The 25923-nt window shown below is 40.7% G+C and overlaps 1 protein-coding gene across 2 annotated transcripts in view; it reads left to right on the plus strand.

Moving 5' to 3' along the window:
* The window catches only part of SND1 (staphylococcal nuclease and tudor domain containing 1), a 437816-nt gene that overhangs the window by 173762 nt on the left and 238131 nt on the right, over window positions 1–25923 (plus strand). For both annotated transcript variants that reach the window (XM_075273874.1, XM_075273875.1), the window contains exon 13: window positions 2883–2993. In XM_075273874.1, the coding sequence (XP_075129975.1) occupies window positions 2883–2993 (111 nt within the window). The remainder of the gene's footprint in view (window positions 1–2882; window positions 2994–25923) is intronic.

The raw sequence follows: 25923 nt of genomic DNA on the forward strand, positions 1-25923 counted from the left end.
ATTGCTGTAAATCTCAGCATGCAGCCATTTCCTAGGCAGATATGTAAATGGTTATAGGTCCAGTCTGAGTTAAATACTTGGTCTTGCCACAAGTAAACATTAAAGTGTTTCTTATGCTGCTCTAGAAAAAGGCTCTCAGAAGCTACTTTTGGATAGTGCACCTCATGGTGACTGATCGTTGACCGCTAGAAATGTCTGCCACACACACACAAGATATTTTGTCAGGTTGACACGCTTTGAGAGGGGATGCATTATGAGACTCTGAGAAGCAGGGTGGGCAGTTTGACGAATAGCCCGCAGTCTTTGCTGTTCTGATCTAGCTGATATGTATTGGAATTGGTTGATCTCTTTCACTTTATATCTCTATACATCTCTCTTTACCCGTATCTATATGATGGAAGGAAATAGGTAAATGATTAATACCCGGGTGCTTATGTTCTTTAACATGTCATTGTCTTTAGTCTGCTTTGATTCATAGATGAACCATTTTTCTCAGACTCGCATGCTGTCAGCACGCTTTTGGTTTGTTAGCTTCACGATAGAAAATACTAATGTATTGAATGTTTTTAGTGGCATTATATGGAGCGAGAAATTAATGAGCTTTTTTTGCCATTTTGTTGCTTGCACTGTGTTGAATAAACACATATCTAGGTGCTATCGACACTCACCTTATTTATATAACACTTACTAAGCAATGTGATCTCTAAATAGAGAAAGCTGTCTTTTCTCACTTTCTGAACTGGTATATAGATTCTCCTACATTTTTGCTATTACTGCAACAAACATGGTGGATATGCATATGACTTGCACAAAGGGCAAAGAATGGTTTCACACTGTTTTTTTTTTTTTTTTTTTTTTTTTTTTAGGCGGATTTTTTAGTCTCCCAACTCTCCCATTCATTTGATTGGAAGACTTGTAGAGTTTTTCCTTTAGCTTTTTTTTCCAGCTAGAGGGGGAAAAAAAACTGTTTTGCCCTATCTTAAAGTGTATTCCGCCTAGCAAAGTACATTGAAATGAACAGGAGGCGTAATAATTGGCTCCAAACCTACAAAAATGTGTGAACATGCCCTAAATTGGAGAGTGGTTTGGCTAAGAATTGGCAAAATCAGGTTTTATATCTTCAACGCTAAAATTATACACAACATTTTTGAGTAAAAAAGTGAGCAACTTTTACCATTAGTAATAATATATGCATAATTGATGATCATCAATAAATCAAGGTTTTCTTTTTCAGTCCTTTTCACTAAACTTTAATGTTTTGGAATGAACAAATTGCAATGATTATTGAAATGTGTAAACCTAGAGTTAAAAGTCCAGAAATATCACCCCCATGCTTACCATAAATATCTCTGTATTTCATATTTTACACAGTTTTCGGTTCAGCAATACCACCTGACTCATATTGTGTAGCTGCCACTCTTCTGCCAAAACAGCTCTATCCTCTATTAAGGAATGGACTTCACAAGACTTGTGAGGGTCTCTTGTAGTGTCTGGTATTAAGCTATGACTAGTGGTGTGAGCTGACATGAAATGGACTCCAACATATCCCAAATGTGCTGACCATCACATGGTTATATGGGTCCTTACACGTGCCCATGCTTTCTGCATTAGACACGTCAACTTCAATATCTGATTGTCCTTTTGCTGCCAAATACCCCCCTCCCCAATTAACAGATGCAACTGTATTGAGACAGTCAATCTGTGTATACGTTCAGTATTCAATTTTTTGTGAGCAGCAGAACTAGACCAGAGAGATGTCTATTTCCTATGTTGCTCACAGGATGTCCAGGTTTCTCATTTTGGAGATGCTGCTTAGTTGGGTGTCAAACAATCTGCTTATGATTTATGACTGCTGTCTTGCTTTCTGATACATCTCCTCTCAAGTGATTTCTGAATCTTGTGCTTTTAGTCAGCTGTTTTTTATTTAAAGAAAGTGTCCCTTCGGAAGAGCCTTATTGTTGCTATTGATGCTTTTTTTTTTTTGGTTTCCCTTTGTGCCTGTACATTTGTGGGAGCTGGACCCTGCCAACTGAAAGGTGTGGGAATGGAAACAAATAGAATTCTGAAATGTCAAAAATATGTTGCGGATAATTACTTTTGCTCAGTGAACCTTGCACCAGGCTGGCACAGACAGAATCCCAGGCTGCATTTGCAAAGACTGTTTTCAGAAAGGCTACATGATGCTTCCAGTCCCCTTCCCAGCTTCTGCCAATGTAGCTTTTCTGTATGTGATGACCATTTTAACGCACAAATAGCTTAGCATTAATGCTTTACAACTAGTGGGAAAGGGATTTTATGGAAGAATTTGTTTTTGTAAATTTATCACATCTGTTGTTTTTTTTCTTTTTCTGCGTCCGAATAAGTTTTCTCCTTAGGCTTAATTCACATGTCCACATTTTACATAGATTTGGGATCTACATGGATGCCATCATTTCAATATGCGTATTCAGACGTCAGAGTTTTTTTTTTGTAGATCCTAGTTCTACGAAGAGAAACCACAGAAGCACATCATTTTTTTTTTGGTCCTTCTTTGAATGAAAGACTATGGGTCTATGAAAAAAATGAGAGCCATACAAAATCTAAAAATACTATTTTCTGTATAGGGATTATATTTAGATTTTGGGGCAAATCTTTCAGGGATAGAGATCACTTCCAGCCATGATATATTTCTTTTTTTCCCCAGTGTTTTGTAGTTTAATGCTTATAAAATAAATAATAAAAAGAATCCTTCTGTATCTTAAAAAGAAAGAGATGTCTACAAAATACCTGCTACGTTACTTGGAACTTGTTGGTCTGCAGTACAGTTAAAAATGTCCTAAACAGATTTAGTACTTACAAGTATTACTGTACCCAGAGAATAATGACTTTTTCTTCTTCCTTAGAAACATTGCAGAAGCCCTGGTGAGCAAAGGCCTGGCTACTGTGATCCGCTACCGTCAGGATGATGACCAGAGATCTTCACATTACGATGAGCTGTTGGCAGCAGAGGCCCGGTAGGTATCCAGTTTGCTATGCAGGCAATGCACTATAGCGGCATATGGTGATATTATCTCTGATTAATGTATTTTGCAATTCATTTATTTTTCTTGCCGTAGTTCTTGACTATTTTCTGTGGCCGAGGCCTCCTGTATAGGGCATGCTTGTTATGTTATGTGCAATATTTGTCAGGTTACTTTTTCTCCACTCTAAAGCTAGTGTCTAGCTTTCTTTCAAGGACATAAACTACATAGTGTTTCTAGTATTGAATGTACAATGTAATCTGTTCTGTATTCTCAGAGCAGAACATTCTCAGGTAAACAAGTTACATAGTCTTTCTAGTTATTCTTGGCTGTGATCTTTGTTGTATTGTTGATTTCTGAAAAATGTGTTTCACATAATTCAAATTACTTTTAGATTTGATGCATGAAAATACGTGTTTGGTTACCTTAAAGAAAAATGTACTATTTAGATGGAGTAGAGGAGCAAATGGTGACAACCAGACATCTGTGCACAAAAAGTAAGGGGAGATATGAAGCATGGAACCCTGCACTATTCCATCCAGATGCCCCAAGATTTACAGGCACACATAATATTGTTTGCTTGCACGTGTTGCATACTTATTTTGTTATGGATTTCACCCCTCTGAAGGAAATATTTAAACTCTAAAGTGAAGACCTGTGCCAATTTCCTTGTAAATTAAAGGCATCTATCATTGGTATTTTACATTTGTAAAAAAGCCCATCATTATATAGCCTTTAGAAAGGCTACTCTAGACATACATGTGCTGATGAAATCCATTCATCCGTTTTCGTCCAAAATTGATTTTTCTGATATGCTGATGAATCTTCTTGGAGCACAGGGGGCGTTATCCTTGTGCTCCAAGCACCCCTGCTTTATCATCCAGGAGCATTGTTCACCACCCCCTTCTTAAAATCAGGACACCTCCTTCTCCTCCTCTTCATGAGAAAGACTGCAGATAAAGGTAGTGAAAATGTGGCTAGTCGCGACGGGATGCCTATGCAGTGCATGGGCATTCCGTCGCGGCATCCCGCTCCTGATTAGGCCCAGATGAATGGGTCTGAGCAGGAGGGTATCTTGACACGCGGTAACTGCAGCTGACTCGGCAGTGGAATCTGTGTGAAGATAGGGCATGCCACATTTTTTTTCCACTAGCAAAAAACCAAAACTGCGAGTGACTCCCATTGAAATTAATGGGAGGTGGTTTTTCAGGCGGATTGCACGTGAAAAACCGCTTGCTTTCTGTGAATATACCCTTACAAATGTAAAATACCAATGATAGACTCCCTTTATGTTAAGACTTTATAACTTTAAAGGGAGCCTCATCTTTAGGATGTTCAATAGCCCCCACTGTGTTACAGAAATCATTACAGTGACAAACAACTTACCTTTTTTATGTATATCATTTGTATATTTTTGAAGAAAAAACAACTTTAAAGTATTATACAAATGAGGCCTGTAGTGCACTGAGGGCAGGCCTTAATGTCACAGAAAACTTATTTTGAAGTGGAGCTTCCCATTGTTGTGAATTTGCCCACCTTATAGTGTTCCCTGGTTTGAAGGTCCGCCTCCAATGCACCAACTGCCTCATTTCGATAACATAACATAGTTTTTTTTTCTCAAAAATAACTTCGATAAAAAAATATTGTTTATCGGGGTAAAGAATAGAATATTATAAAAGGGAGTACCTACATAAATCAACTGCTGAATTAAAAAAAAAAAAAAACTCCGTCATGACTTAACTACAGAACCCCCCCCCCTCCAAAAAAAAAAAAAAAGCTGATCTTGAGTATTCGTTTAAGGGATAGCTTAAAATGCTTCCTGTTACACTGCATTAAAACGCTGTAATATGTCAGTGTTATATGGTCCATATTATGGATTCAAATCCCGAACTAACTGCCGATCTAACAACTTGCAGCACCATAGACCACTATGATGCTGTTATTTCGGATCGTTGGGTCCGTAGCCTTGCATTGATAGTTTTACCTGTTCATAAAGGAAATTCTGCTACAGAAGAGCAGAGAGAAAGGCTGTGCTCCTAAAGGGAGCACAAAACTTTACAATAAAGTGGTCAGTAAGTTATTCAGTAACCTTATGCTACACACAGTCTTCTTTTCAAACTAAGGGGTGACATTTTTTCACTGGCATGCTTCTGTGAAGGTATGTTCACACATGACTGATAACCAGCATATTGCCTTAAAGAAAAATAAATTGTACCAATGGTGCGTTTTTTTAATTATATGAATTGTAAATTTTTTATCTGATATTATATTAGAGGAAGGTACCAAGAATGGACCTTCTATGACAGGGGTCGGCAACCCCTGGCACGTGTGCCAAGAGTGGCACGCGAGGCATATTTTGCTGGCACGGCAGCCAGCTTGCAACTTTCATACACTAAATTGAGAGAGAGCGTCCCTTCAGTACTCTGGTAGAGCTGCGGTGTAGGACACGCCCCCTTCTCTCACTGCCCACCAATCAGAGGTGAGCCTCTCACTGCACAGGATAAGGGCTCCCTGGTCCTGCTGTTACATGTGAGGAGCTCCTGCCGTCTGCAGCCCTGAGGAGGAGAGGAAGCAAAGTGAAAGCAAACACAACACCAGGTACGTGTGTGTTACTAACTATTCTCATTAATGTCAGGCATTTGGGGTTATTACTTTAGTTTTAGTAACTCCATGTGCCTCACATTAATAGCAGTTAACCCCATCATGTCCCTCACATTAACCCCTGTGTTGGTCACATAAGGGTTACTGATGTGAGAGACATATGGGGGTACTAATAAAGGACCTATATAATGAAGATATTCACTTATTACCTCCATGTCTCACATATCAGTGTCCCTTATGTAAAGCACACAGGGGGTTAATGTGAGGGACATGATGGGGTTAACTGCTATTAATATGAGGCACATTGAGTTGTAACCTCCAATGCACATGACCAGACTCTTTATCTACAACTGTGGATAAAAGTACAGACCTATATATTTCAATTGACCCATATATATAGCCATTCTTTTTGTGGCTGTGTATCTGGGCCAAATAGAAGAGCTGAAAACTATGGAGCAGGTCCTATATGTGTCCTATACATCCCCTATTTTTAACATATAGGTCAGTGAAAACCACATGCGTGCCCCACGTTGCAGAAACGCAGCGTTTTTGTTGCAGATTTTGAGGCGGTTTATTTCAACCAAAGCTAAAAATGGCTACAGAAGGAATGGGAAATATATAGGAAGCTTCTTCTACGTCTCCCTTCTGCTCAATCCACTCCTGGCTTAGGCTCAGAAAAACACAGCAAAATATGTAACTAAAAAAGCTGTGTTCCAACAACGTGGGGGCCTCAGCCTTAGGTTAAAGCCCCACGTTGCAGAAACAGCTTTTTTTTCGTTGCAGATTTTGCTGGGTTTTTTTTAGCCGAAGCCAGGAGTAGATTGAGCAGGAGGGAGACATATAAGAAGCTTCCTATATATTTCCCAACCCTTTTCTAGCCATTCTTGGCTTTGACGGAAAAAACCCACAGCTAAATCTGCAATAAAAAAAGCTGCATTTTTGTAATGTGGGTCCTCAGCCTTAGTGTGATTCTATTGGGTGGTGACACTATAACTAGATGCAATTATAGCCAAATCCAGTTCCTGGGCACCAGTGTGGCCACTTTGGTGTAAGTGTGACACCGATTAATTCCTGGTTGGGGTTTTGCTGTTACTGCACCGCCAGGAACTAAAAGTGACTGAAATTAATCTGCGTTTCACTTAGGGAGCGTTCACACTACTGTCTGTGTCCAACAGCTAGTGTCCGCTGCTAATGTCTGTTCAAAATCTTGTGCGGACATTAGCAGCGGACACTAGCTGTCGGACACCGACGGTAGTGTGAATGCTCCCTTACAGAATACTGAAGTTGCTAACAGCCGAGGACTGGATGGAGCATACAGGCACATTGTGTGTCAGCTCTTTACAGGTATGACCTCGCTCTGCTCCCAGTCACATACATTACCACTAATTGTGGGTTACGCATGTACTTACATTGCTTCTAAAGGAAAAGAACATGTGTATCCAGGCAAATAGTGGTAAGCGCATGTGGCTTGGATCACAGTATGACAGCACCCCTGTGCTATATGACTTTAGTGTAGGTGTCGTCGGCTTTACAATTATTGCCCGGCACTCCGAGGACCTCATCTTTGATTTTTTAATTTAAATCGGCACGCCGAACAAAAAAGGTTGCCTACCCCTGTTCTATGATGATCATATTCTCTTAGCTAGAACAGAAATGATTTTGCTGTAAAGGAATCTGAGTGACCATGATTTTGAATGGATGCCATTTGAAACACATGTAGTACTGGCAAGATGCTCATGCCGCAGGACAGTGGGGATCAGATACCCTGAAAAATTAAAGCCATTGTTGCTTGGACTTTGTCATATATCTTTACTCATGGCATGTAGTTCTTAAGGTGGGTACAGCTCTGTCTAATTCAGCCAAGCATGTTACCATATTAAGTTGCACCCCACACTGAAGTTGAGATGGTGGGAAGCAAGATGCTGTACAGGCCTTTGTCTTAATAGAGGTCAGTCCAGGTGATGAATTTCCTTCAATGAAAACCTCATGTCATGGGTTTTCATTAGGGTATTCGTTAGGGTCACTGTCCCTGGTCGTCCCTCATAGAATACCTTGTTCAACAGTATCTTGTACATGCTGACATTGAGTTTTACTTGTCATGTCTCTTCAGATACATTACTGAAGAGTCCTGAGTGGATTTGGCCATAGTGCAGGCCATGCAATTGCATGGCACTCCAGAAATCACAGACCCTGGCCACAGCATGGGCTTGTGTGGTAACCCTACTGAACCCATACTCTTTTATTACCAACAGATACCTATTAGATTATTATTACTCACCAATCGTCATTGCTTCTTCCTCCTCAGGCCTGCCTGCTGTTTGCTTCCATAGAATGCTGCCTAATACATCTGGATGCTGAACAATGTTAGAATGTAATGTCCTTTTGTTTGGTGTCCCAGTGTAATGTGCATCCTTTCCTGAAGCAGAACGTAAGGCAGGAAAGGGGAGGATGACGCATCAGCAATTTGTAAGTCTAATAATATTGTCTATTGGTATAAGCTAACGGGTATTGGATGGTTGTAAGGCTGTGGGTGAACTATGGGGGCATTTTTCTGTATGGGGGGGGGGGTCATTTATTTAGCATCTTGCTGTGTGGGGTCCAGTACAAAGGCAGTATTCTGTGTGGAACTACTAAAGGGGCATTATACTGTGGGAAGTAGTCGTGTGTAAAATATGGAGAGGTGCAGTATAGAGAACTTGACATTTTACCATTTACATTGCACCACACTTTTTTGTCCAGATTTTTTGTGCTGCAAACAGGATTAGAAGGACCTCAAGCGTAACTTTGCTTGGGGTACCAGAAATGCCAGATCTGCATCAGCAATGGTGATTCATCAGAACTGAACACATCTATATGACGCTTACTCACATGTAATAAAACCTGTGGATCCCTGTTATTCTTCTTAAAAAAAAAAAAATGTCATAGCGTTGTCTACTTCCAATAAGTATATTATAATCTACCAGTTATTAGAATTCAAAAACATGGACAGATGCTCTTTACTTAACAGCCACTTCTAAATATAAGTGAGTTATCTATATCACACACATCTCATGATTCACAGGTTTTGAGAAGCATTACGTGTTTTCAGTGATCTTTAATATAGTCTGCTAGGATCATCTGTTTTTGTGCTAATGATAAAATACCACTTTATTACCTTTAGCACTATAACACTTAAATTATGTGGAGCTCTTCTTTACTCATTGTGCTGCTCTGATCCATGTAGCATGTTGTGAGGCTTGAAAACGTATGCCCAGCGCGATGTTGCCTAGCCATCCTATCTGCAGTCTCTCTTCCATACTTTTCTTTTTTTTTTTTTTTTTTGTTACAATAATTTTTATTAAGGGATTATTTACATTTTTTATAGAATAATAATCATACACTACACACGCCAAAATTACCTCGCATCACCAAGGGCCAATATATACATAGAACAAACACCAAAAACGTCCACAGAATTGGCCCAAATAGAGAATCATATGCAGATCTTAATAAAATGATACAATATTTATTGAAAATTATTAAAATCGAATCAGCAGAATGGCTAACAAGCAAACATGAACACAAAAGGACATCAGGAAAACCAGGTAAGTAACGGATAATGTGCAATAGATAATATAATAGATTAATCAAATATATGAATAATAAATATAATCATATACACAAATCCAGTTGAAATAACAATACACCATGAAAATAAAGAGCAAAGTTCCCCATTAGAATAGCCCTAACAATGACAGATAGGGACATGTGTTCATATAAAGTCGTTAGACCAGATTTCAGCTATAAACAATCATCAATTAAGTTGCATTAAATCTGAAATAAGTAAATATTAAGGGGAAAAACATAAGACAAGACAAGAAACAAAAAGGAAAGGAAAAAACAAAGGAAGGTCACAGTAAATTAAAGCAAATTAGAAAATATGGATCGCATAACCCCAGTGTCATGCTCAAGTCGCTCCAATAACTATGATGGTAATAATTGAGGAATAACTACAGTACCATATAATGTATTAATGGGCGGTACAATATGAGCTTTCTCTCCAAATATTGTTGTATTTGGCAAAGGACATTTCCCAATGCTATTGTTCGTTCATAAGTATGAGTAGTGTCTCCCATACTTTTCCAATAGATTAGAGATGAGCGAGTAGTGTTCGATCGAATACTACGGTATTCGAAATACTCGTACTCGATCGAACACTACTAGCTGTTCGAAGTTTAAGGTTCGATGCAGAACCTACTTCTCTTACCTTTCCGAAGTCTTCTCCGCGCTGCGTCCCCGCGTCTTCTTCCGGGTGGAATTCACTCTGCCTAGGCATCCGGCCTAGGCAGAGCCGACTGCGCATGCGCGGGCATGCACGCACATACACGCGCATGCGCAGTCGGCTCTGCCTAGGCCGGATGCCTAGGCAGAGTGAATTCCACCCGGAAGAGGACGCGGGGACCCTGCACCGGGAGAAGACTTCAAGCAGAATCCAGCCTGACCATCACTCGTGGACTTGGTATGATTTTATCGAATGTTGCGTACCCCTGAAACAAGCATTTCCCCCCATAGAGTATAATGGGGTTCGAAATCCGTTCAAACAGTCAAACAGTGTGTGGCTGTTCTAATCGGATTTCGAACCTCGGACATTTTAGTGTTCGCTCATCTCTACAATAGATGTTTTTATCTAGACCTGAATAAAAGGACATTTATAGAAAAAAAAACTGCGCTTTGGTGAGTGTCCCCCTATTTCTTCTTTACAATTTGCTAAATCATTTTGTGCGCTGGATTTTTTTTCTATGCAGCATCTGCATGAAATTTGGCAAATCTCTCCTTGTGCAGAATTATATGGTCAGGAATTTGACATACCATAATGTAGGGCTCGGCAATTAATCAAAAAATAACTGAAGCCAAATGTCAACATGGATAACTAAAGTGAATTTGCTCACATCTGTTATTTTGGTTCAGTTATTACAATATTTGCAGGGTTCAGTCTGCAGTTTTGATCAGATCGAATGAAAACTGCTATTATACTCTATGGTCTCTTCAGACCCCAGAGTATAATAAGTGTAGGCTCACCTAAAAAAATAATGTTGCAGTTTCGGTTCAGTCATGTTTGGTCTGAGCAAAACAGGGACAAATTCTGTTAGGTTTGCCCCAACACATACACTTACTGTAAAAGGAGCATGGTTATGAAAGGGGCGGGGCCTAAATAATTACCATTAATTGTCATCTAGGTAAAATGTCCTTTCAATTGCTATTATGATTTTGGTCCTTATTGCCGTACCTGTCACCTGTTGGTATGGTATTGACACTGTGTACCGTGTTTTTTTCCGAAAATAAGACCTACTCTATAAATATGATTTTTAAGAATTTCTAGAGTATGCTTATAATATAAGTTTAACTCCAAAAATAAGCCCCAGTTACAGTTCATAGAAAAAAAAAAATGTCCCTGCAGCTGTACGTGTAAAAAAAATAAAAATAAAATAAAAAAAATAAATAAATAAATGGAATACAGCAGAACAGATCCAGTGGACTCATTATCAAGGAAAGCAGAGAAGACCAAAAGAATAGTACCCCAAAAAGAAATGGATATTGACTTTAAGGGAGCTATCTGTACAAGATGGCACTAGTGAGAGCGTTCTCCACAACAATAAGGATTGACTATCAGTAGTGCCGGGCTATAACGTACAGATTGGGTAGCCTGCTGGCATCACTTGTCACACGTTGTGACTGCTTCTGGTCACCAGAGTGAGCCAACTGCTAAACTTGGCTTCAATGGAACGCTGCTACAGTAGCAGAGGCCTCACAGTGACATGCTTTTGACAGAAGTGACTCAAATCTGTGTGTGAGCCCATACACAGTTGGCACTAGCAGACTTTAATTGTTTTAAATGTAAGGGGGTCTTGGTGAGTGGATAGTTGTGCATGGAAAAAATTAGACTTCCCCTGAAAATAAGCCCTAACCCATCTTTTGCAGCAAAAAAATAATACAAAACCTTGTCTTATTTTTGGAGAAACACAGTAGATATTCACAGATTATTCTCATGTATTTTTGTATTCCATTGCATAATCATAGTTAAATTTGTAGACAATTTAAAAGTTGAGCGTTTTTGCAAATGTAACTAATCTATACATTTTTTGCAGAGTTTTCAAGATTCTCTAACCATCTTAGTGATGGTTAGAGAAACCTCGCATCATGTCAGTAGGCTTATTAACTGAGTCATACATGATGTTAAGGGGGCTGCCCCTAGAGGGCAGCATACAGAGGCACTGTTCTCCTAATTACATCCTGGAGAATAGATTTGCATATTTTTTACCCATCTTAGTGATGACAGTCTTTAGTCTTAGTAAATTACCAATGGACACAACAATGAAACCATTAACTCTATATGGTTTGGCATGTGACAGAAACCCTGCCATGATTTTCTAATTGTGGCCCTGTTAGCTTCTTGCACATGCATTATCCCCGCCTTATAATGTGGCCACAATATGGAATTTATGGCTGGGTTTATAATTATGCCAGACCAGGGAAAGTTCTTGCTATCATGGTTGGCATTGACAACCGATTGAGAGAGACGACTATCGTCATTAACATGGTTATAGAAACTCCTGCAGAATTTTTAATTATTTATGTTTGCAAAATTTTTAACCTCTGTCTACAAAATTAAATGTGGTTATGTTAAAGGGGTTATCCCATCACAAGGATCCTATCTATACTGCTTATTAATGTGGATTTAAAGGGGCTCTATCAGCAAAACCATGCTGATAGAGCCCCACATATGCGTGAATAGCCTTTAAAAAGGCTATACAGGCACCGTAAATGTTATATTAAACTACCCCCCCCCCCCCCCCCCCCCGTTTTAAAATAAAACCCTAAAAAAGAATGTTATCTACTTATGCATCGTGCACTGTGGGCGGGCATTCAGGGTGTGTCTTCTTCTTCATCCACGCCTCTTCTTCATCCGCTGTCCTCCGGTCCCGTCCTCCTCCGGCGCTCGCGAGCGGACACTGATATAAAAAAATGGCCTGGGTGCATGCGCAGTGGCATGCGGCTTCTACTACGGCTACTGCGCAGGCGCCCAGGCCATTTTTTTTATATCAGTGTCCGCTCGCGAGCGCCGGAGGAGGACAGGACCGGAGGACGTCGGAGGAAGAAGAGGCGTTGATGAAGAAGACGGCGCACCCTGAATACCTGCCCAGCGTGCACGATCCGTAAGTAGATCACATTCTTTTTTAGGGTTTTATTTTAAAACGGGGGGGGGGGGGGGGGGGGTAGTTTGATATAACTTTTACGGTGCCTGAATAGCCTTTTTAAAAGCTATTCACACACATGTGGGGCTCTATCAGCATGATTTTGCTGATAGAGCCCCTTTAAGACTTTTCCTAAATACACTGCTTCAGCAAAACTGCTTTGTTTGTCCACTATCTTACTTTATTCAATTCATTGTTGACACAGCCCTTGACTTATCTTCTCAAAAGTCAAGTGATGTATCTGCCTGCTCTCAGGGGGGAAGGAGGAGGGGCTAAGTGCACGGGAGCGAGCCTGTGTTTCTAGCTATTCCTGTGTCTACACCACGTGACCTAGGTCCTGCACTCAGATAGGGGAGAGGAGCTGCTTTGATTTCTGAATGTCTTCTGTTCTCCCAGTTATCAGGCTAGCTAATTCAATTGTGTTCATTATGGCAGAGACAGGCAGTCTCTGTATATAACACAGAATGGAGTTGCTCCTGCCTGTACTTCATAGTCCAATATTGTGCATATAGTGTTGTTTGAGGACCTTTGATGGCATCACAGGCCCTTCAGCTGCCCCATAGGATCATGGTATACGGTGGGCGGAGCTACACGCTAGTTTGGAGGCGGAGCTAAACGGCAGGTTGCATATGAAACCCCGCCTACCAAATGATGCAAGAAACCAGGAAGAAAGAAGATTTTACAGCAGTGAAGACTGGTGAGTATGCGACATGGGAATACCCCTTTAACAGGAAAAACCCTTTAAATAATGAAAAATGTAATGTACTTTTTCACTGCAAAGTTAACTAGGTAAAAGAAAAGTTGGGCGTCTCCATCACAGAGTCTAAAATCAGGGGCAAAAGTCCTGCATATACTGGCTTTTTTGGTCAGACGAAATGACTGAGAACATATGAAACCCATCATTGGGGTCCCTTGGGATCAGTTGGCATCCGTTACTATACTGATCTGTTCTTCTGTTCCTGTGACTGAATAGAAAAACACTTGCTTATGCACTTGTTTATGCTTTTTGCCATATGAGCCTTATTCATATGCACGTCAGTTTTTCTGTCTTTGAAAAATGATCAATGAAAGATTAGCATTAAGCTTTTCACTGGTTCAGATAGACTTGAATGGATGACCATTCACTGAAAAGCAGGCAAAAATAGAACATGTGCTGATCAGAACAGTATGGACCCGAATCATTTTAAACAAAAGGTTATGTGAAAAACCCTCTTGACTGTATGGGTCAGCATGTTGCCTGGTTTTGGTCATGTGAACAATGCCTAACTATTTACATAAAGCTAAAGAAAATTCCAGTTTTGTTGTGATGCGAGTTTCTGGAGAGGAGCGTTGGCTGCGTCGGGCACAGTGGTCATTTGTTATTCACTATAACACTTTCTTATTTCCGAAAGCAGAATCTTTTGCAATCCATGCTCTTACAAAGTAATCATTGGAGTTTTCTGATGAGTTATTGTTTCCAAGGAAACCCATTTCAAAGTCTTTTTTTCTTTCTTTTCTCTTTCCTTTCTTTTTTTTCTAAAACTGCATGTATGGCCTCCATCCTAATGAGTTAGAGTTACTGGCAGATATCAAGTTTTGCTGACTACCCAACCAGAAGATAAAATAGAAATTGGATAGCTCAGGAGAAATTCTGGGAGGATGTAGGTTTTCCAGTTTGAGATCCCACTTTCATTTAATCAGAATATAATTAGAATTTAATTCCAATATGTTTTCATAATACTTATAATAAGTCTGCATAATAGATTTACCCATGTATTTTAGGCATCTTGCACATGTATGTTTTGCAGACCTTATTTTTGACACCCAGAGTTTGCTAAAATTTTGAAAGAAATTCAGTTGGAGAAAACAACATGAGACAACAAATAGATACTTTGTCGTACAGTGTTGCTTTCATTGGGTTGGTGTCTCGGGCTATTAACATACATGGGGCAGTTTGCCCAAGATGAAAATATGTATGAGTAAAAAATATACATTTCTTTTAAGCTTTTAATATGGAAATTTTGCTGGCATCCTAGAACAGGATCTATAGCTGTTCTGTGTTCCTTTATAGCTATCAAAATCCAAAACCAATTAAAAGTATCAGAGAACTGTGCTAAATATAAGTGTTTTATCTCTATATAAGAATTTGTAATGCAAGTTATACGTATTTATTAAGAGCAAGCAGGTGAATATTTTCTTCTGATATTTTTGTGTCTTGGTATGTCATTTTTGTGAGTTTTCTGAGCATGCCTTGTGCAGGGAGGGAGAGTAAATAAGCTATGATGTCTTGTCAGTAGTAGAAGCAATGATGGATGCTATGTGATATTATTTATAGAGTTGTTAACTTCTAGTATAATTCTTTGTGTCTTGTTTATGATGTAAATGAGGTGACTGCTGCTAAGAAAACACATACAGAATTGGTAAGTGTCAGTCTATTATTAGGCTTAATGCCCAGAGTTAAACTCGCATAGTGCAGAAGTTTTTAAAAATAAAGATGATTAGATGGAAAATGAAAATAAAACATCAAACACTTTAAAACATGTTTAACATATAAACTTGGTTTCAAAAGTAAACCATTTTCTGTTGGCACTTCCCCTTTAAGCTCTGGGAATGTTTGACCTAAGCAGCAGAATGTTCTCTATTATTGGTGTCATTGAAAGGTATATTATCAAGGTTAACTTGGATTTACTTTAGTGATTTATGTTTGCAATCACCATTTGGTGTATCAAATATAAAGAAGCTTTATCAGATGCCAAATCTCTCTAGTATAATTAAAAGCGCTAAAGATATTACTTTTTTGAAGCGAAAAGTTCTGTGTCATGTTCCCAGTATGTGGGTCAATAACAGAAAGTCTTCATTTTGTGATCTCTTTTCCCCCCTCCTTACTTGGATCACACATTTGTTAGCAGTTGGTTTTCCTAAACGTAAAGGCTTTATGTAGATCTGGTTACTTTAGATAGGACAAAATGGTTTTTAACTTACAACAACCTGACCTGGGCATGAAGAGGTTGGTGGATGGTCATCACACTCTATACCGGAGGCACTGAACTACTTTTAGGTCCACTGACTTGGGTCTACCATCAGCTGAAGGTCCGAGCTGAACATATCCAGTAGTTATAGTATTTCTTAGTTTCAGAAGTGTTTATTGAATTAAGGCCCAATTATAATATACACACGAGATATTAATGTTCAAGATATTTGGAATAAAATAACACATATCTGTGATGGCAAAATCACCAATAAGGGTAAATAGAGGAAAAGAAAAGAACGAAAACACTTATGTATAACAATGAAATAACAACAGTAGATTCCTTTGAAGAATATGGATAAAAAGGTAGATAACCAAACCAAATAAAGGGGAATAGGCAACGCTATCATGTAATAATCAGAAGGGGGAAGAATAAAGAGGGAGAAGGAAACCTCTGCCTGAGGGGTGAGGGTGGAAGGCGTGCATCTGGGTCAATCAAAATGAAATCCTAGTTGAAGACAGTATGAAAGACCTGGGACGTTATACCTGTTAATCTATGGAGATCACACCTTGTGAAATTGTGGACGAGTGTCTGAAATAGTGGCATTCATTTTTTCGCAGAGCATGATCGCATCTACTTAGCTAGTGATTACCGAGACTGAGAGGTTCGGTCTTTTCCAGCTAGAGGCGGTTTGGTTTTGGGCAGCCATCAGTATATATTGTAATAGTTTATACTGCACATATCTAACCCTAGCTGGCTTAAGACCAAAAAGAAAGATCAGTGCAGTGAGAAGAATAGATTGACCTGTGAATAGTTGTACCAGCTGATGTCGGGTTAGGTGATAGATCCACCAAATATTGAGGGTATTTTCAGGGCATTGCATCCCTGAGAAAAGAGGAGAGAAACCAAAGGTAAAGAGCTGTGTAATCTAGAGGGGACCATATAAGTTCTGTGGAGCATTTTTAGGAGGATTCCATAAGCGTGACCTGCCAGCAAAGATTCCTTTGCTAATGAATATACAACAATCCATCCATTGGGCTGGTGTAAGGGTGGTCTCCAGGTCCTGTTCCCAGGCCACCATAATGTCTAACTTAAGTGAAGGAGGAGGTGCGTTCAGCTCACTATATAGAAGGAAGAGGGTGCCGCCATCCATTGCCCTATATAAACACATACGTTCAAAATTTGTTCCAGAGATCACAGGGTTCTGTTGGACAAGTGAGCGTAGATAACGGAAAATTTGTTTGGATGGGAAATCCTACAATGAGGGCAGAGTGTGGATATGAGTAAACTAATCCCTGGTGGGTATCATTGCCAAAACTCATTTTTACCTAAACATACATTGGAATAGCGTTTAAAAAGGCTATTCTACTCATACCTTTCATTCTTGTATTCTCCCTACCGTTTCTTCTAAATCCACTTTCTTTACTTATGCAAATGAGCGACACAGAGCATAGGGAGCTTTCCCCCCAACGCTCCCAGCATCCCTTTCATCATGTCTTGCACACCGCCCCTTGGATGCTTGTGCTCAGTCTCACCTCCTCCTTTCTGGAAATTGGGCTGAGTACTGCCCTCTGATGCTGCGCTGTTCAAGCTAAAATCTCAGGCAAGCTCAGTCGGGTCTCTGTTAATCCCGCTCCGGATAGAACCAATTTGTGCATGTCTGAGCGACCATTTTGATGTGGCCAACCAGCAGTTCTGGGGCATGCTGGTCTCTGCTTTTGTTTTACTTGCTTCTGCTTCCTGCTATGTAACTTTCTCACTAACCCCTCTCACCTTTACCCCCACCTTCTCACTCCCCTCCCTCCTTTCTCTCTCCCCTCCCTGTCTCTCTAACTATCCCATCCTTTCCTACTTACTCAGCCTAACCCCCGACCCATAGTATATACTTACTCCTCCATACTTCATCTGGCGAGATGGCCCCTCCTCCAGTATTGCTCCCGTAGTCGTCCTCAGCAGCAATGAGATACCTCCACTGTGCAAGCGCAGACGCACAGTAGAGGTGAATTACAGACAGCGACGGTGCATACAGTGTAGAAGAGTGCGCACTGCACAAACAGCAGGAGGAGGAGCCATCTTGCCGGAAGAAGCCATGGATGGGTAACTATGAGTGGAGTGGATGGGGGGAGTGGAAATGGAGAAACGGATCATCGCTGGATAATCAGAAAATGGGTAACTATTAAATTTTTATTTATTTATTTTTCAACTGTAATTTTTATTGAAGGATTTTTAACATATAGAAATAAACAGAACAAAGACCAAAGAAAAGGCTTATACGTATCAGCGATAAACAGAATATCATAACCGATCATAGAATAATCAAGAACAACGGGGAGGACACACTAGACACAAGGGAAAAACAAAGGGGAAGGGAATCAGAGTCCATTCAGAGCACAGTAAGCGTCCCAAGATGATCACACAGCTTGAAATGTATCCAAGGTGTGGTTAAGGGAAGCTGTCAGAAACTCCATGCTACACACTTTTAAGGCAAGCCACTAAATCAGGGCCAGAGGGGGGCAACGTTCGTTTCCAATGTAAGGCAATAAGTGTCTTAGCCACCGTACGCAGGTATAGAAATAATTTAGACGTCTTCTTACCCAGGTGAGAGGGGGGAAGGTTAAGCAGGTAAGTAAGAGAATCCAACAGAACCCCCGGAATAAAGAGAGCATCTGTGAGACACTTCACCTCCTGCCAAAAGGGACGAATACCTGGACAATCCCAGAAAATATGGCGCAAAGTACCCACCCCACAGCGCCAACAAAGAGGTGGAATGCTGGGATTAAGAGAATGAAGTAGGGCAGGGGTGAGGTACCAGTGCATCAGCAATTTATATTGAGTCTCACGGAAGGTAACACATCTAGAGGACTTTGCCGCTCTGGACCAGATGATCTGCCACTGATCTGGTGAAATCTCCCTATTCAACGCCCTAGACCAACGGTCCATGTATCTATGAGAGGGGGGACCACTCATTCCTGACGAATCGAGAAGCTTGTAAATGCCTGGGAAACTATTTTAATATTATTATTATTTAGAAAGTAGGAGAGGGGAGGGTGTTTAGATTAGTGCAGGGATTTTAAGTTATCCTGGACAACAAAACAATATATATTTCAGTATCTCTGTGATCGTAATGACCCACTGGACACTTTGTGTATGAGTGTAGTGATGATATATGTAAGGGACAGGGCTGTAACTTGAGAGGGTGCAGTTGTATCGGGGCCCAGGATCCTTAGGGGGCCCATAAGCAGAGATGAGCGAACACTATTTGAAACAGCCGTTTCGAATAGCACGCTCCCATAGAAATGAATGGAAGTGGCCAGCATGCAGACTTTGCCGGTAGCCGGCCGCTTAACCCCCGCGTGGCGGCTACGTCCATTCATTTCTATGGGAGCGTGCTATTCGAAATGGCTGTTTCGAATAGTGTTCGCTCATCTCTACCCATAAGCACTGGCATCATTATTGAGATGGCAGCTTCCATCCGGCCCATAAGCCAACGAGATCCACAGATTACCCTAACCACACTAAGTCTGATTAAACTCCTTAGCACCCGTTACCATCACTACCAAGAATTCACTATAGGGATGAGGTAGGGGCCCTGATCAGTAGATTCCACCAGGGCCCACAAGACTTTAGTTACACCAAGGAAAAAGTGTACAATTGAAAGGGGTTGCTAGTACCCGGTTGGGCCACCTCTAGTCTGTACATAAGATGACAAATAGGTGGGCTTGGAGACTTACAGATTCTGCATGGTATCCCATGTTATATTTGCTGTCAGATTTTGCAACTGTGCCACGCTCATAGGTTGCCAAAGCTAGCGCCCAGTAAGTGTGTAAATAAAGTGCCAGCTGTGTCTGGATGGTGGACAAGGAAGTGCTGCAAAAACTTTTAAGCCAACTAAAAGGAGGTGTAAAATTTAGAGTAGACAGTCTTTAAGAATATGTCCGACTTATCGACCGCATCTGACACTGATCAATCTGGTGCAGCTTGACTTTCTAGTCTGTTTACTCTGTTTGTCTTTTAGAAAATATTAGTAATTCTTCCCCATTATGTTACATGATATAGTCATTTTTATATGTATATGGTTTACATTTTCATTTGACAAATTCATTTCTTGAAACTTTGCAGTGAACCAGTTTAGCAAAGCATTCACACTCGAGTCTTTAGAAAGTTTCTTTTTTGCTTGTCAGAAGTCTCTTTGTGCACAATAGCCCAGCAGATGTTCCAGCCACTCTCCATAGGCTACATTTCCAGCTGAACATGCTGGAAGAATCTCTTCTTGCTTCCTTTTTCTCTGGCTCTATGCACTTTTGGAGGAAGCTTACAGGCATCTGTGGTTGCTGTGGAGACTCAGAATTGGCAGGAAAGCATAGAGCTGCTTTGGAAAGGAAGTGTTTATAGCAGTGAAATGTAAGAATTAACAGAATTCCACGTTTTTATCCTGTGGCGTCTTTGTTGTCTCAAATAGAATTCTGGAAAGCGTTCTTACGCTATAATCCGGAAGTTAAAGACTCTCATTGTTCAGATGGGAAGACATTGTCATCCAGGGCTATAAATAAGGTGTTTCATAGATGCTGCACATACCCCATATGAATGCACCCAACAGCCTGTTATCGAAATGCATTCATTTCCGTGTCCTGTCTTTTAATGCTGCCCATTCATCATATTTGGAGTTTGATAAAAGTTGCTGCTCTAATCTGAGCCTCAGTTATTGATGAATGGCTGAATAATTTCAGGAGTCAGTCTTTTTGTTTAGATGCTGAAGGGCATAAGGCATTGATGTGTTTCCTTAATTCAAGGCAATTTTGCAAATTGCTTTAGACACACAGCAGAAGCAAGGTGTGCTCCCCCCCCCAACTATTTGATTTATGCCCCATGCGAAGTGAATATCTTTCTCTTTGAGAGACGTGAAGTGCACCACTTTGTAGCGTGCCTTTCACAGTCTTTTCCATCCTTTTCTCTTTTTGCAGATGTACTGCATAATTGTGTAATCTCTATCTGCATTTTCTTTTAATAAGGTCATTCATCGACATTGAGCTACAAATGGCTTTGCAATTAAATGCAGGCAGGATGCCACTTTAGAATGTATTGCAAGTACCACATGGCATCCTGGCTTGTCTGTTTTTAGTGTTTGATATAATGTGTGCAGATTTCTGAAACAGTCTGCTACCATCTTTATATCTTTTATACTAGATCAACACCGATCATATGATTGCATTGTATGTAGTGATGTGATCTGAAGGCAGTCATGAGAAACTGAACGTACTAGATTTTTGGTTGAAAATAGAAATTTCCCAGCATAATGTTCAATGTAAATCAAATGCAACTATTTATTTATTTACTTATTTATTTAATTAGTTACTTAGTTTCTTGTGGATGTTGCAAATTCTAAACCATATCCTAAAATAATTGTCTCTTATCTTTGACTATTTGCATAAGGTGTAGATTTATTTGAATGTACATGTTAGGCTTGGTGTAGACTGAATTTGAGCAATCTAGAGATGCACACTGGGAAGATTTTCTGATGCTTACCTCTGACATATGCCACATTATAGACATACAGTCACACTCCTCGCGTAGCTGTGGCACTTATGTATAGGAAAGCACACTTCATTGTACAGTTGAAAAAATGTTTTCTGAGGCACACTAGCGTACTAACCTAATAGAGGTAAATAGAGCCCCATGGGTACATTTAACATACAGAAAAAGCTTAAAAGGGTTGTTCACAACTTTAGTATTGACGGTATTTTCTTGCATTAGGCGATTGATCGTAGAACAGTTGGAGCTGGATCAGCAGTTTGTCCAAGCCACAGTGTACCGAAACTATATGTGTGTAATGTGTAGTGGCTAGTAAATGTACTGCAGACTCAGCTGAATAGGCTGAAATATCAATACCTTTGCCCACCACCTTTTGTACACCGCTGTATAATTTTAGTACATTGTGGCTCTGGTCCAGCTAATAGGCAGAATTCATGGAGTCAAGCCTTCACTGATCTCCTATTAATGCTAAGGTTAGGCAGTCGGTAGTAAAGTTGTGGACAACTACTTTATATATAGTGCATTGACCTGTGTTATATTAGACATGCAGACTGAAAAACACGCCAGATTTATCACAATATCTTTAGACTATGTTCAGAAGGTGGAAAATGAAGAATTTGAACCAGACATTTGTTTCAGATTCCTCTTCATTTTCTGCACCCTTATTTTTAAGCATCTTGTTCCCATCTGTGGACACAGTCTGCCACCTCAAACTCAACCGCAGGTTTCACAGTGTGAGCGTAGCCTTAGACTGTCTAGACTACATTTATATCTCTCTTTTTTTTTTTTTTTTGTCAGCTTCATTTTCCGACACACTGACAAATTTTTGTTGTATTATGACCCATTTAAAGTACACCCTCTTTTTCTGAGAATCCATATCGACATATCTAGCTAGTCAAAAATATTAGCCCAAGCTAGATGTGCCACGATTCCCCAACGATGCGCTAGGTTTCTGCTAGTGTCTAATCTGGACCATTGTTTACCACTCTTAGCCTTGCTTCACATGTTTTTGGAGTGTTTGTAAGATTAGGTGTCGCATTGTACTTGGCTGTAAAGCATATGTGGTTACTGCAGCTCTGTCACAACGTGTACAATCACCCTTGACTTCCTTGCAGCAAGACATAATTTAGGGCTAGTTCACACGGGGCAAGGAGGCGAATTTTGGCAGCGGATTTTGCCTCAAAAGCCGCCTCCATACAATGGTGGTCTATGGAGACAACTAGCATTCTTTTTTCTGCTAGCGGCATGTCGCTAGCGGCAGCAGCCTCCAGAGTTGGCCCATTCATTTGAGCCGACTCCGGAAGGGGAAGCCGTGACTGCGACGGTCGTGGCAGGCAGGTTTTGATCCGAGAGTGATGCGGCTCCTCGCATCACTCGGTGCCAAAATCCGCCCCACCGCCGCCGTGTGAACAAGCTCTTGGTGTATACTAGCATGTCCAGGTATTTAGGGTTGTTTAACCGGTTAAGGACCGCCGTACGTAAATTTACGGCCTGCGGTCCAGGTACCTAAAGACCGGACTATTGTCAAAATACGTCCTGTCTTTAGGTACCTTCTTGGCGGGGGGAGGGGTGCGGGGAGGACGGGGGTTAGGTGTTACTAACACCTAACCCCTTCCTCAATAACGTCCAGTCGGAACTGAGTCCGACTGGACGTTTTATCCCTTTCGATCGCGCCGTGAAACATCACGGCGCGATCGAAAGGCATCCTCCAACAATTGAATCAGATCGGCACCCCCCGCGGCGAGATCGGAGGGTGCCGATAGCAGTAAAAGGTAGTCTGGGGTCTGGCCAGTGACCCCAGACTGCCCGGAGCCCCCACATACCTGGTGATCCTGCCAGGACCTTCTGATGTCAGGCTGTGCGTCTACACAGCCTGACATCCTGCTACGGAATGCCATGTGGGACACCTGCAGGCTGTGTCTCACATGGCATTCTATATCAGCACAGTATTGCTGATTGAAGTGTCCTAAATGGACACATGAAAAAGTAAAAAAAAAAATAAAAAAAAAAATAAAATGAAGTGTATGAAAAAAATTAATAAAGTAATAAAGCCCAAAAATCCCTTTTTCTCTATAGAAAATGAATTATATAAAAAAAGAACTAAAAAGTAATAAAAACAATGCATATTTGGTATTGTCGCGTCCGTAACAATCTATACAATAAAACTGAAATAATATTTAATGTACACGGCGAACGCCGGAAAAAAAACCCGGAAAAAACTCGCCGGAAGTAATGATTTTTCGCCGTCTCACCTTACAAAATATACTATAAAAAGTGATCAAAAAGTCATATGCATCTGATAACAGTACCAATAAAAAGCGCAGGTTGTCCCGCAAAAAATAAGCCCTCAACCAACACTGTCAACCGAAAAATAAAAATGTTACGCCTCTCAGAAGATGCTATGCAAAAAACATTGATTTATGTCCCCAAATGTGTTTTTCCTCTGCAGAACTAGTAACACATAAAAAAATAACATAAATGAGGTATCGCCGTAACCGTACCAACCCGCAGAATAAAGGACACATGTTACTTATACTGTACGCTGCATGGCGCAAAATTAAAAAAGTAAAACTCAATGCCAGGATTGATTTTTTTTTTTTAAATCCAGCAAAAAAAGGGTTAATAAAATGTATTCAATAAGATGTAGACACCCAAAAACGGTGTCATTACGAAATGCATCTCATCCCGCAAATAACAAGTCCTTATATGGCTGCGTCACCAGAAAAATAAAGAAAATATAGCATCTAATAATGTGAAGACAAAAGTCCGCAAAAATCGCCAAATTATTAGAACACAACTGGCTGCGGCAGGAAGGGAATATATAAGCTGTGCGAGCGGATATCAGGGGACACCCCATATTTACAGCTTATGAGGGAACGGACACCAGAAGTGACCCCTAAAGTGACCCCCAGAGTGACTCCCCCAATCATAGGAGCTACTGGGACATAGTACAGAATTTGGTGTCCCCAATGTCCTCCGCACCGCTTATATATTCCCTCTTCGCCATCCGCTGTGCAGTCACATCTGGCATACTAATCCTCACTACACCCCCTGATACATTCTTTGAGGGGTGCAGTTTTCAAAATGGGGTCACTCCTTTGGGGAATCCACTTTTCTGGTACCTTACAGGCTCTACAAACATGACATGGCGTCCAGATACCAAACATCTGAATCTGTACTCCAAAAGCCTCATCGCGCTCCTTCCCTTCTGCGCCCTGCTGTGCGCCCAAACTGCAGTTTATGCCACATGTATGCCACTGGTGTACCCGGGATAACGTACGTAATGTCATATGTGGGTATAAACTGATATTGGGGCACAGCCGGACACAGAAGGGAAGAAGGGTTATTGGGTTTTTGGAGCGCAGACGGTTTGGTTTTTGGATGCCATGACACTTTTGCAGAGCTGAAACGCCAGTAACGTGGAATCCCCTGATATGAGATGTTATTTTGGAAACTACACCCCTGAAGGATTTCTCCAGGGGTACAGAGAGCATTTTTAACCCCCAAGTGTTGCTATAACTTATTATCCATAAATGAATACGAAGCTGATTGTGAAAGGTGAAAATGACCATTTTTCCAGGAATACGTCCTTTCAGTGCGTAATATGTTATGCCCGACTTGTATCAGAGATGAACGCTCTGAAAGCTGTTGTGCCCAGGATACCCGCTTAACAGTTTTTGGAGTGTCTCTGCTGACATAAGTCGGGCACAACATGTTGCACACTGAAATGGCAAATCAGTAAAATTTTCATTTTTAACTTCTCTATCAGTTGCGATTTCATTTCTGGAAACTAAATAAATGCAACACTCAAGGGTTAAAAAAATCTCGCTACACCACTTGATAAATCCCATCAGTGGGCTAGTATCCAAGATGGGGTGACATGTCTGCAGATTCCACTTTATTGGCAATTCAGGGGCTTTGCAAAAGTGGCATGGTGTGCTCCAAAAACCAATATAGCGCTCCTTTCCTTCTGTCCCCGGCTGTGCCCAAACAGCCATTTATACCCACATATGGCATTAAGTCCGTTATCCGGGGTACACCAGTGTCATACATGTGGGCATACACTGCTATTTGGGTACCCAGCAGGGCGCAGATGTGAAGGAGCAATATGTGCTTTTGGAGTGCAGATTTAGATTCTTCGTTTTTGGACACCATGTCACATTTGCAGAGACCCTAAAATTGCCCCTACAAAATGGGGTCACTTCTTGGTGAATTCCAGTTTACTGGCACCTCCAGGGCTCTGCAAAAACAACATGGTGCCCAGAGGGTCCCTCTAAATCTCTACCCCAAAAGCTAAAACGCACAGTGGTCCTTCCCTTCTGAGCCCTGCTGTGTGCCCAAGCAGCAGTTTACACCCACATATATAATTTTTTGCCCCTCGGGATGGCCCCTTAATAGTTTTAGGAGTGTAGGTCTCTGACAACACAAAGTGGGTGCAAAGTATTGGGCACCGAAATGGCATATTTTTAAAAATTTCAATTTTCATTTTGTACATTAATTTTTGGGAAGCATTTTAGGCTCAAAATGATAATACCCCTTGATACATTCCTTGACAGGTGTAGTTTCTAAAATGGGGTCACTTTTGAGGGGTTTCCACTGTATTGGTACTTTAGG

The sequence above is a fragment of the Leptodactylus fuscus genome, chromosome 5, assembly GCF_031893055.1.
Source record: "Leptodactylus fuscus isolate aLepFus1 chromosome 5, aLepFus1.hap2, whole genome shotgun sequence".
NCBI lineage: Eukaryota > Metazoa > Chordata > Amphibia > Anura > Leptodactylidae > Leptodactylus > Leptodactylus fuscus.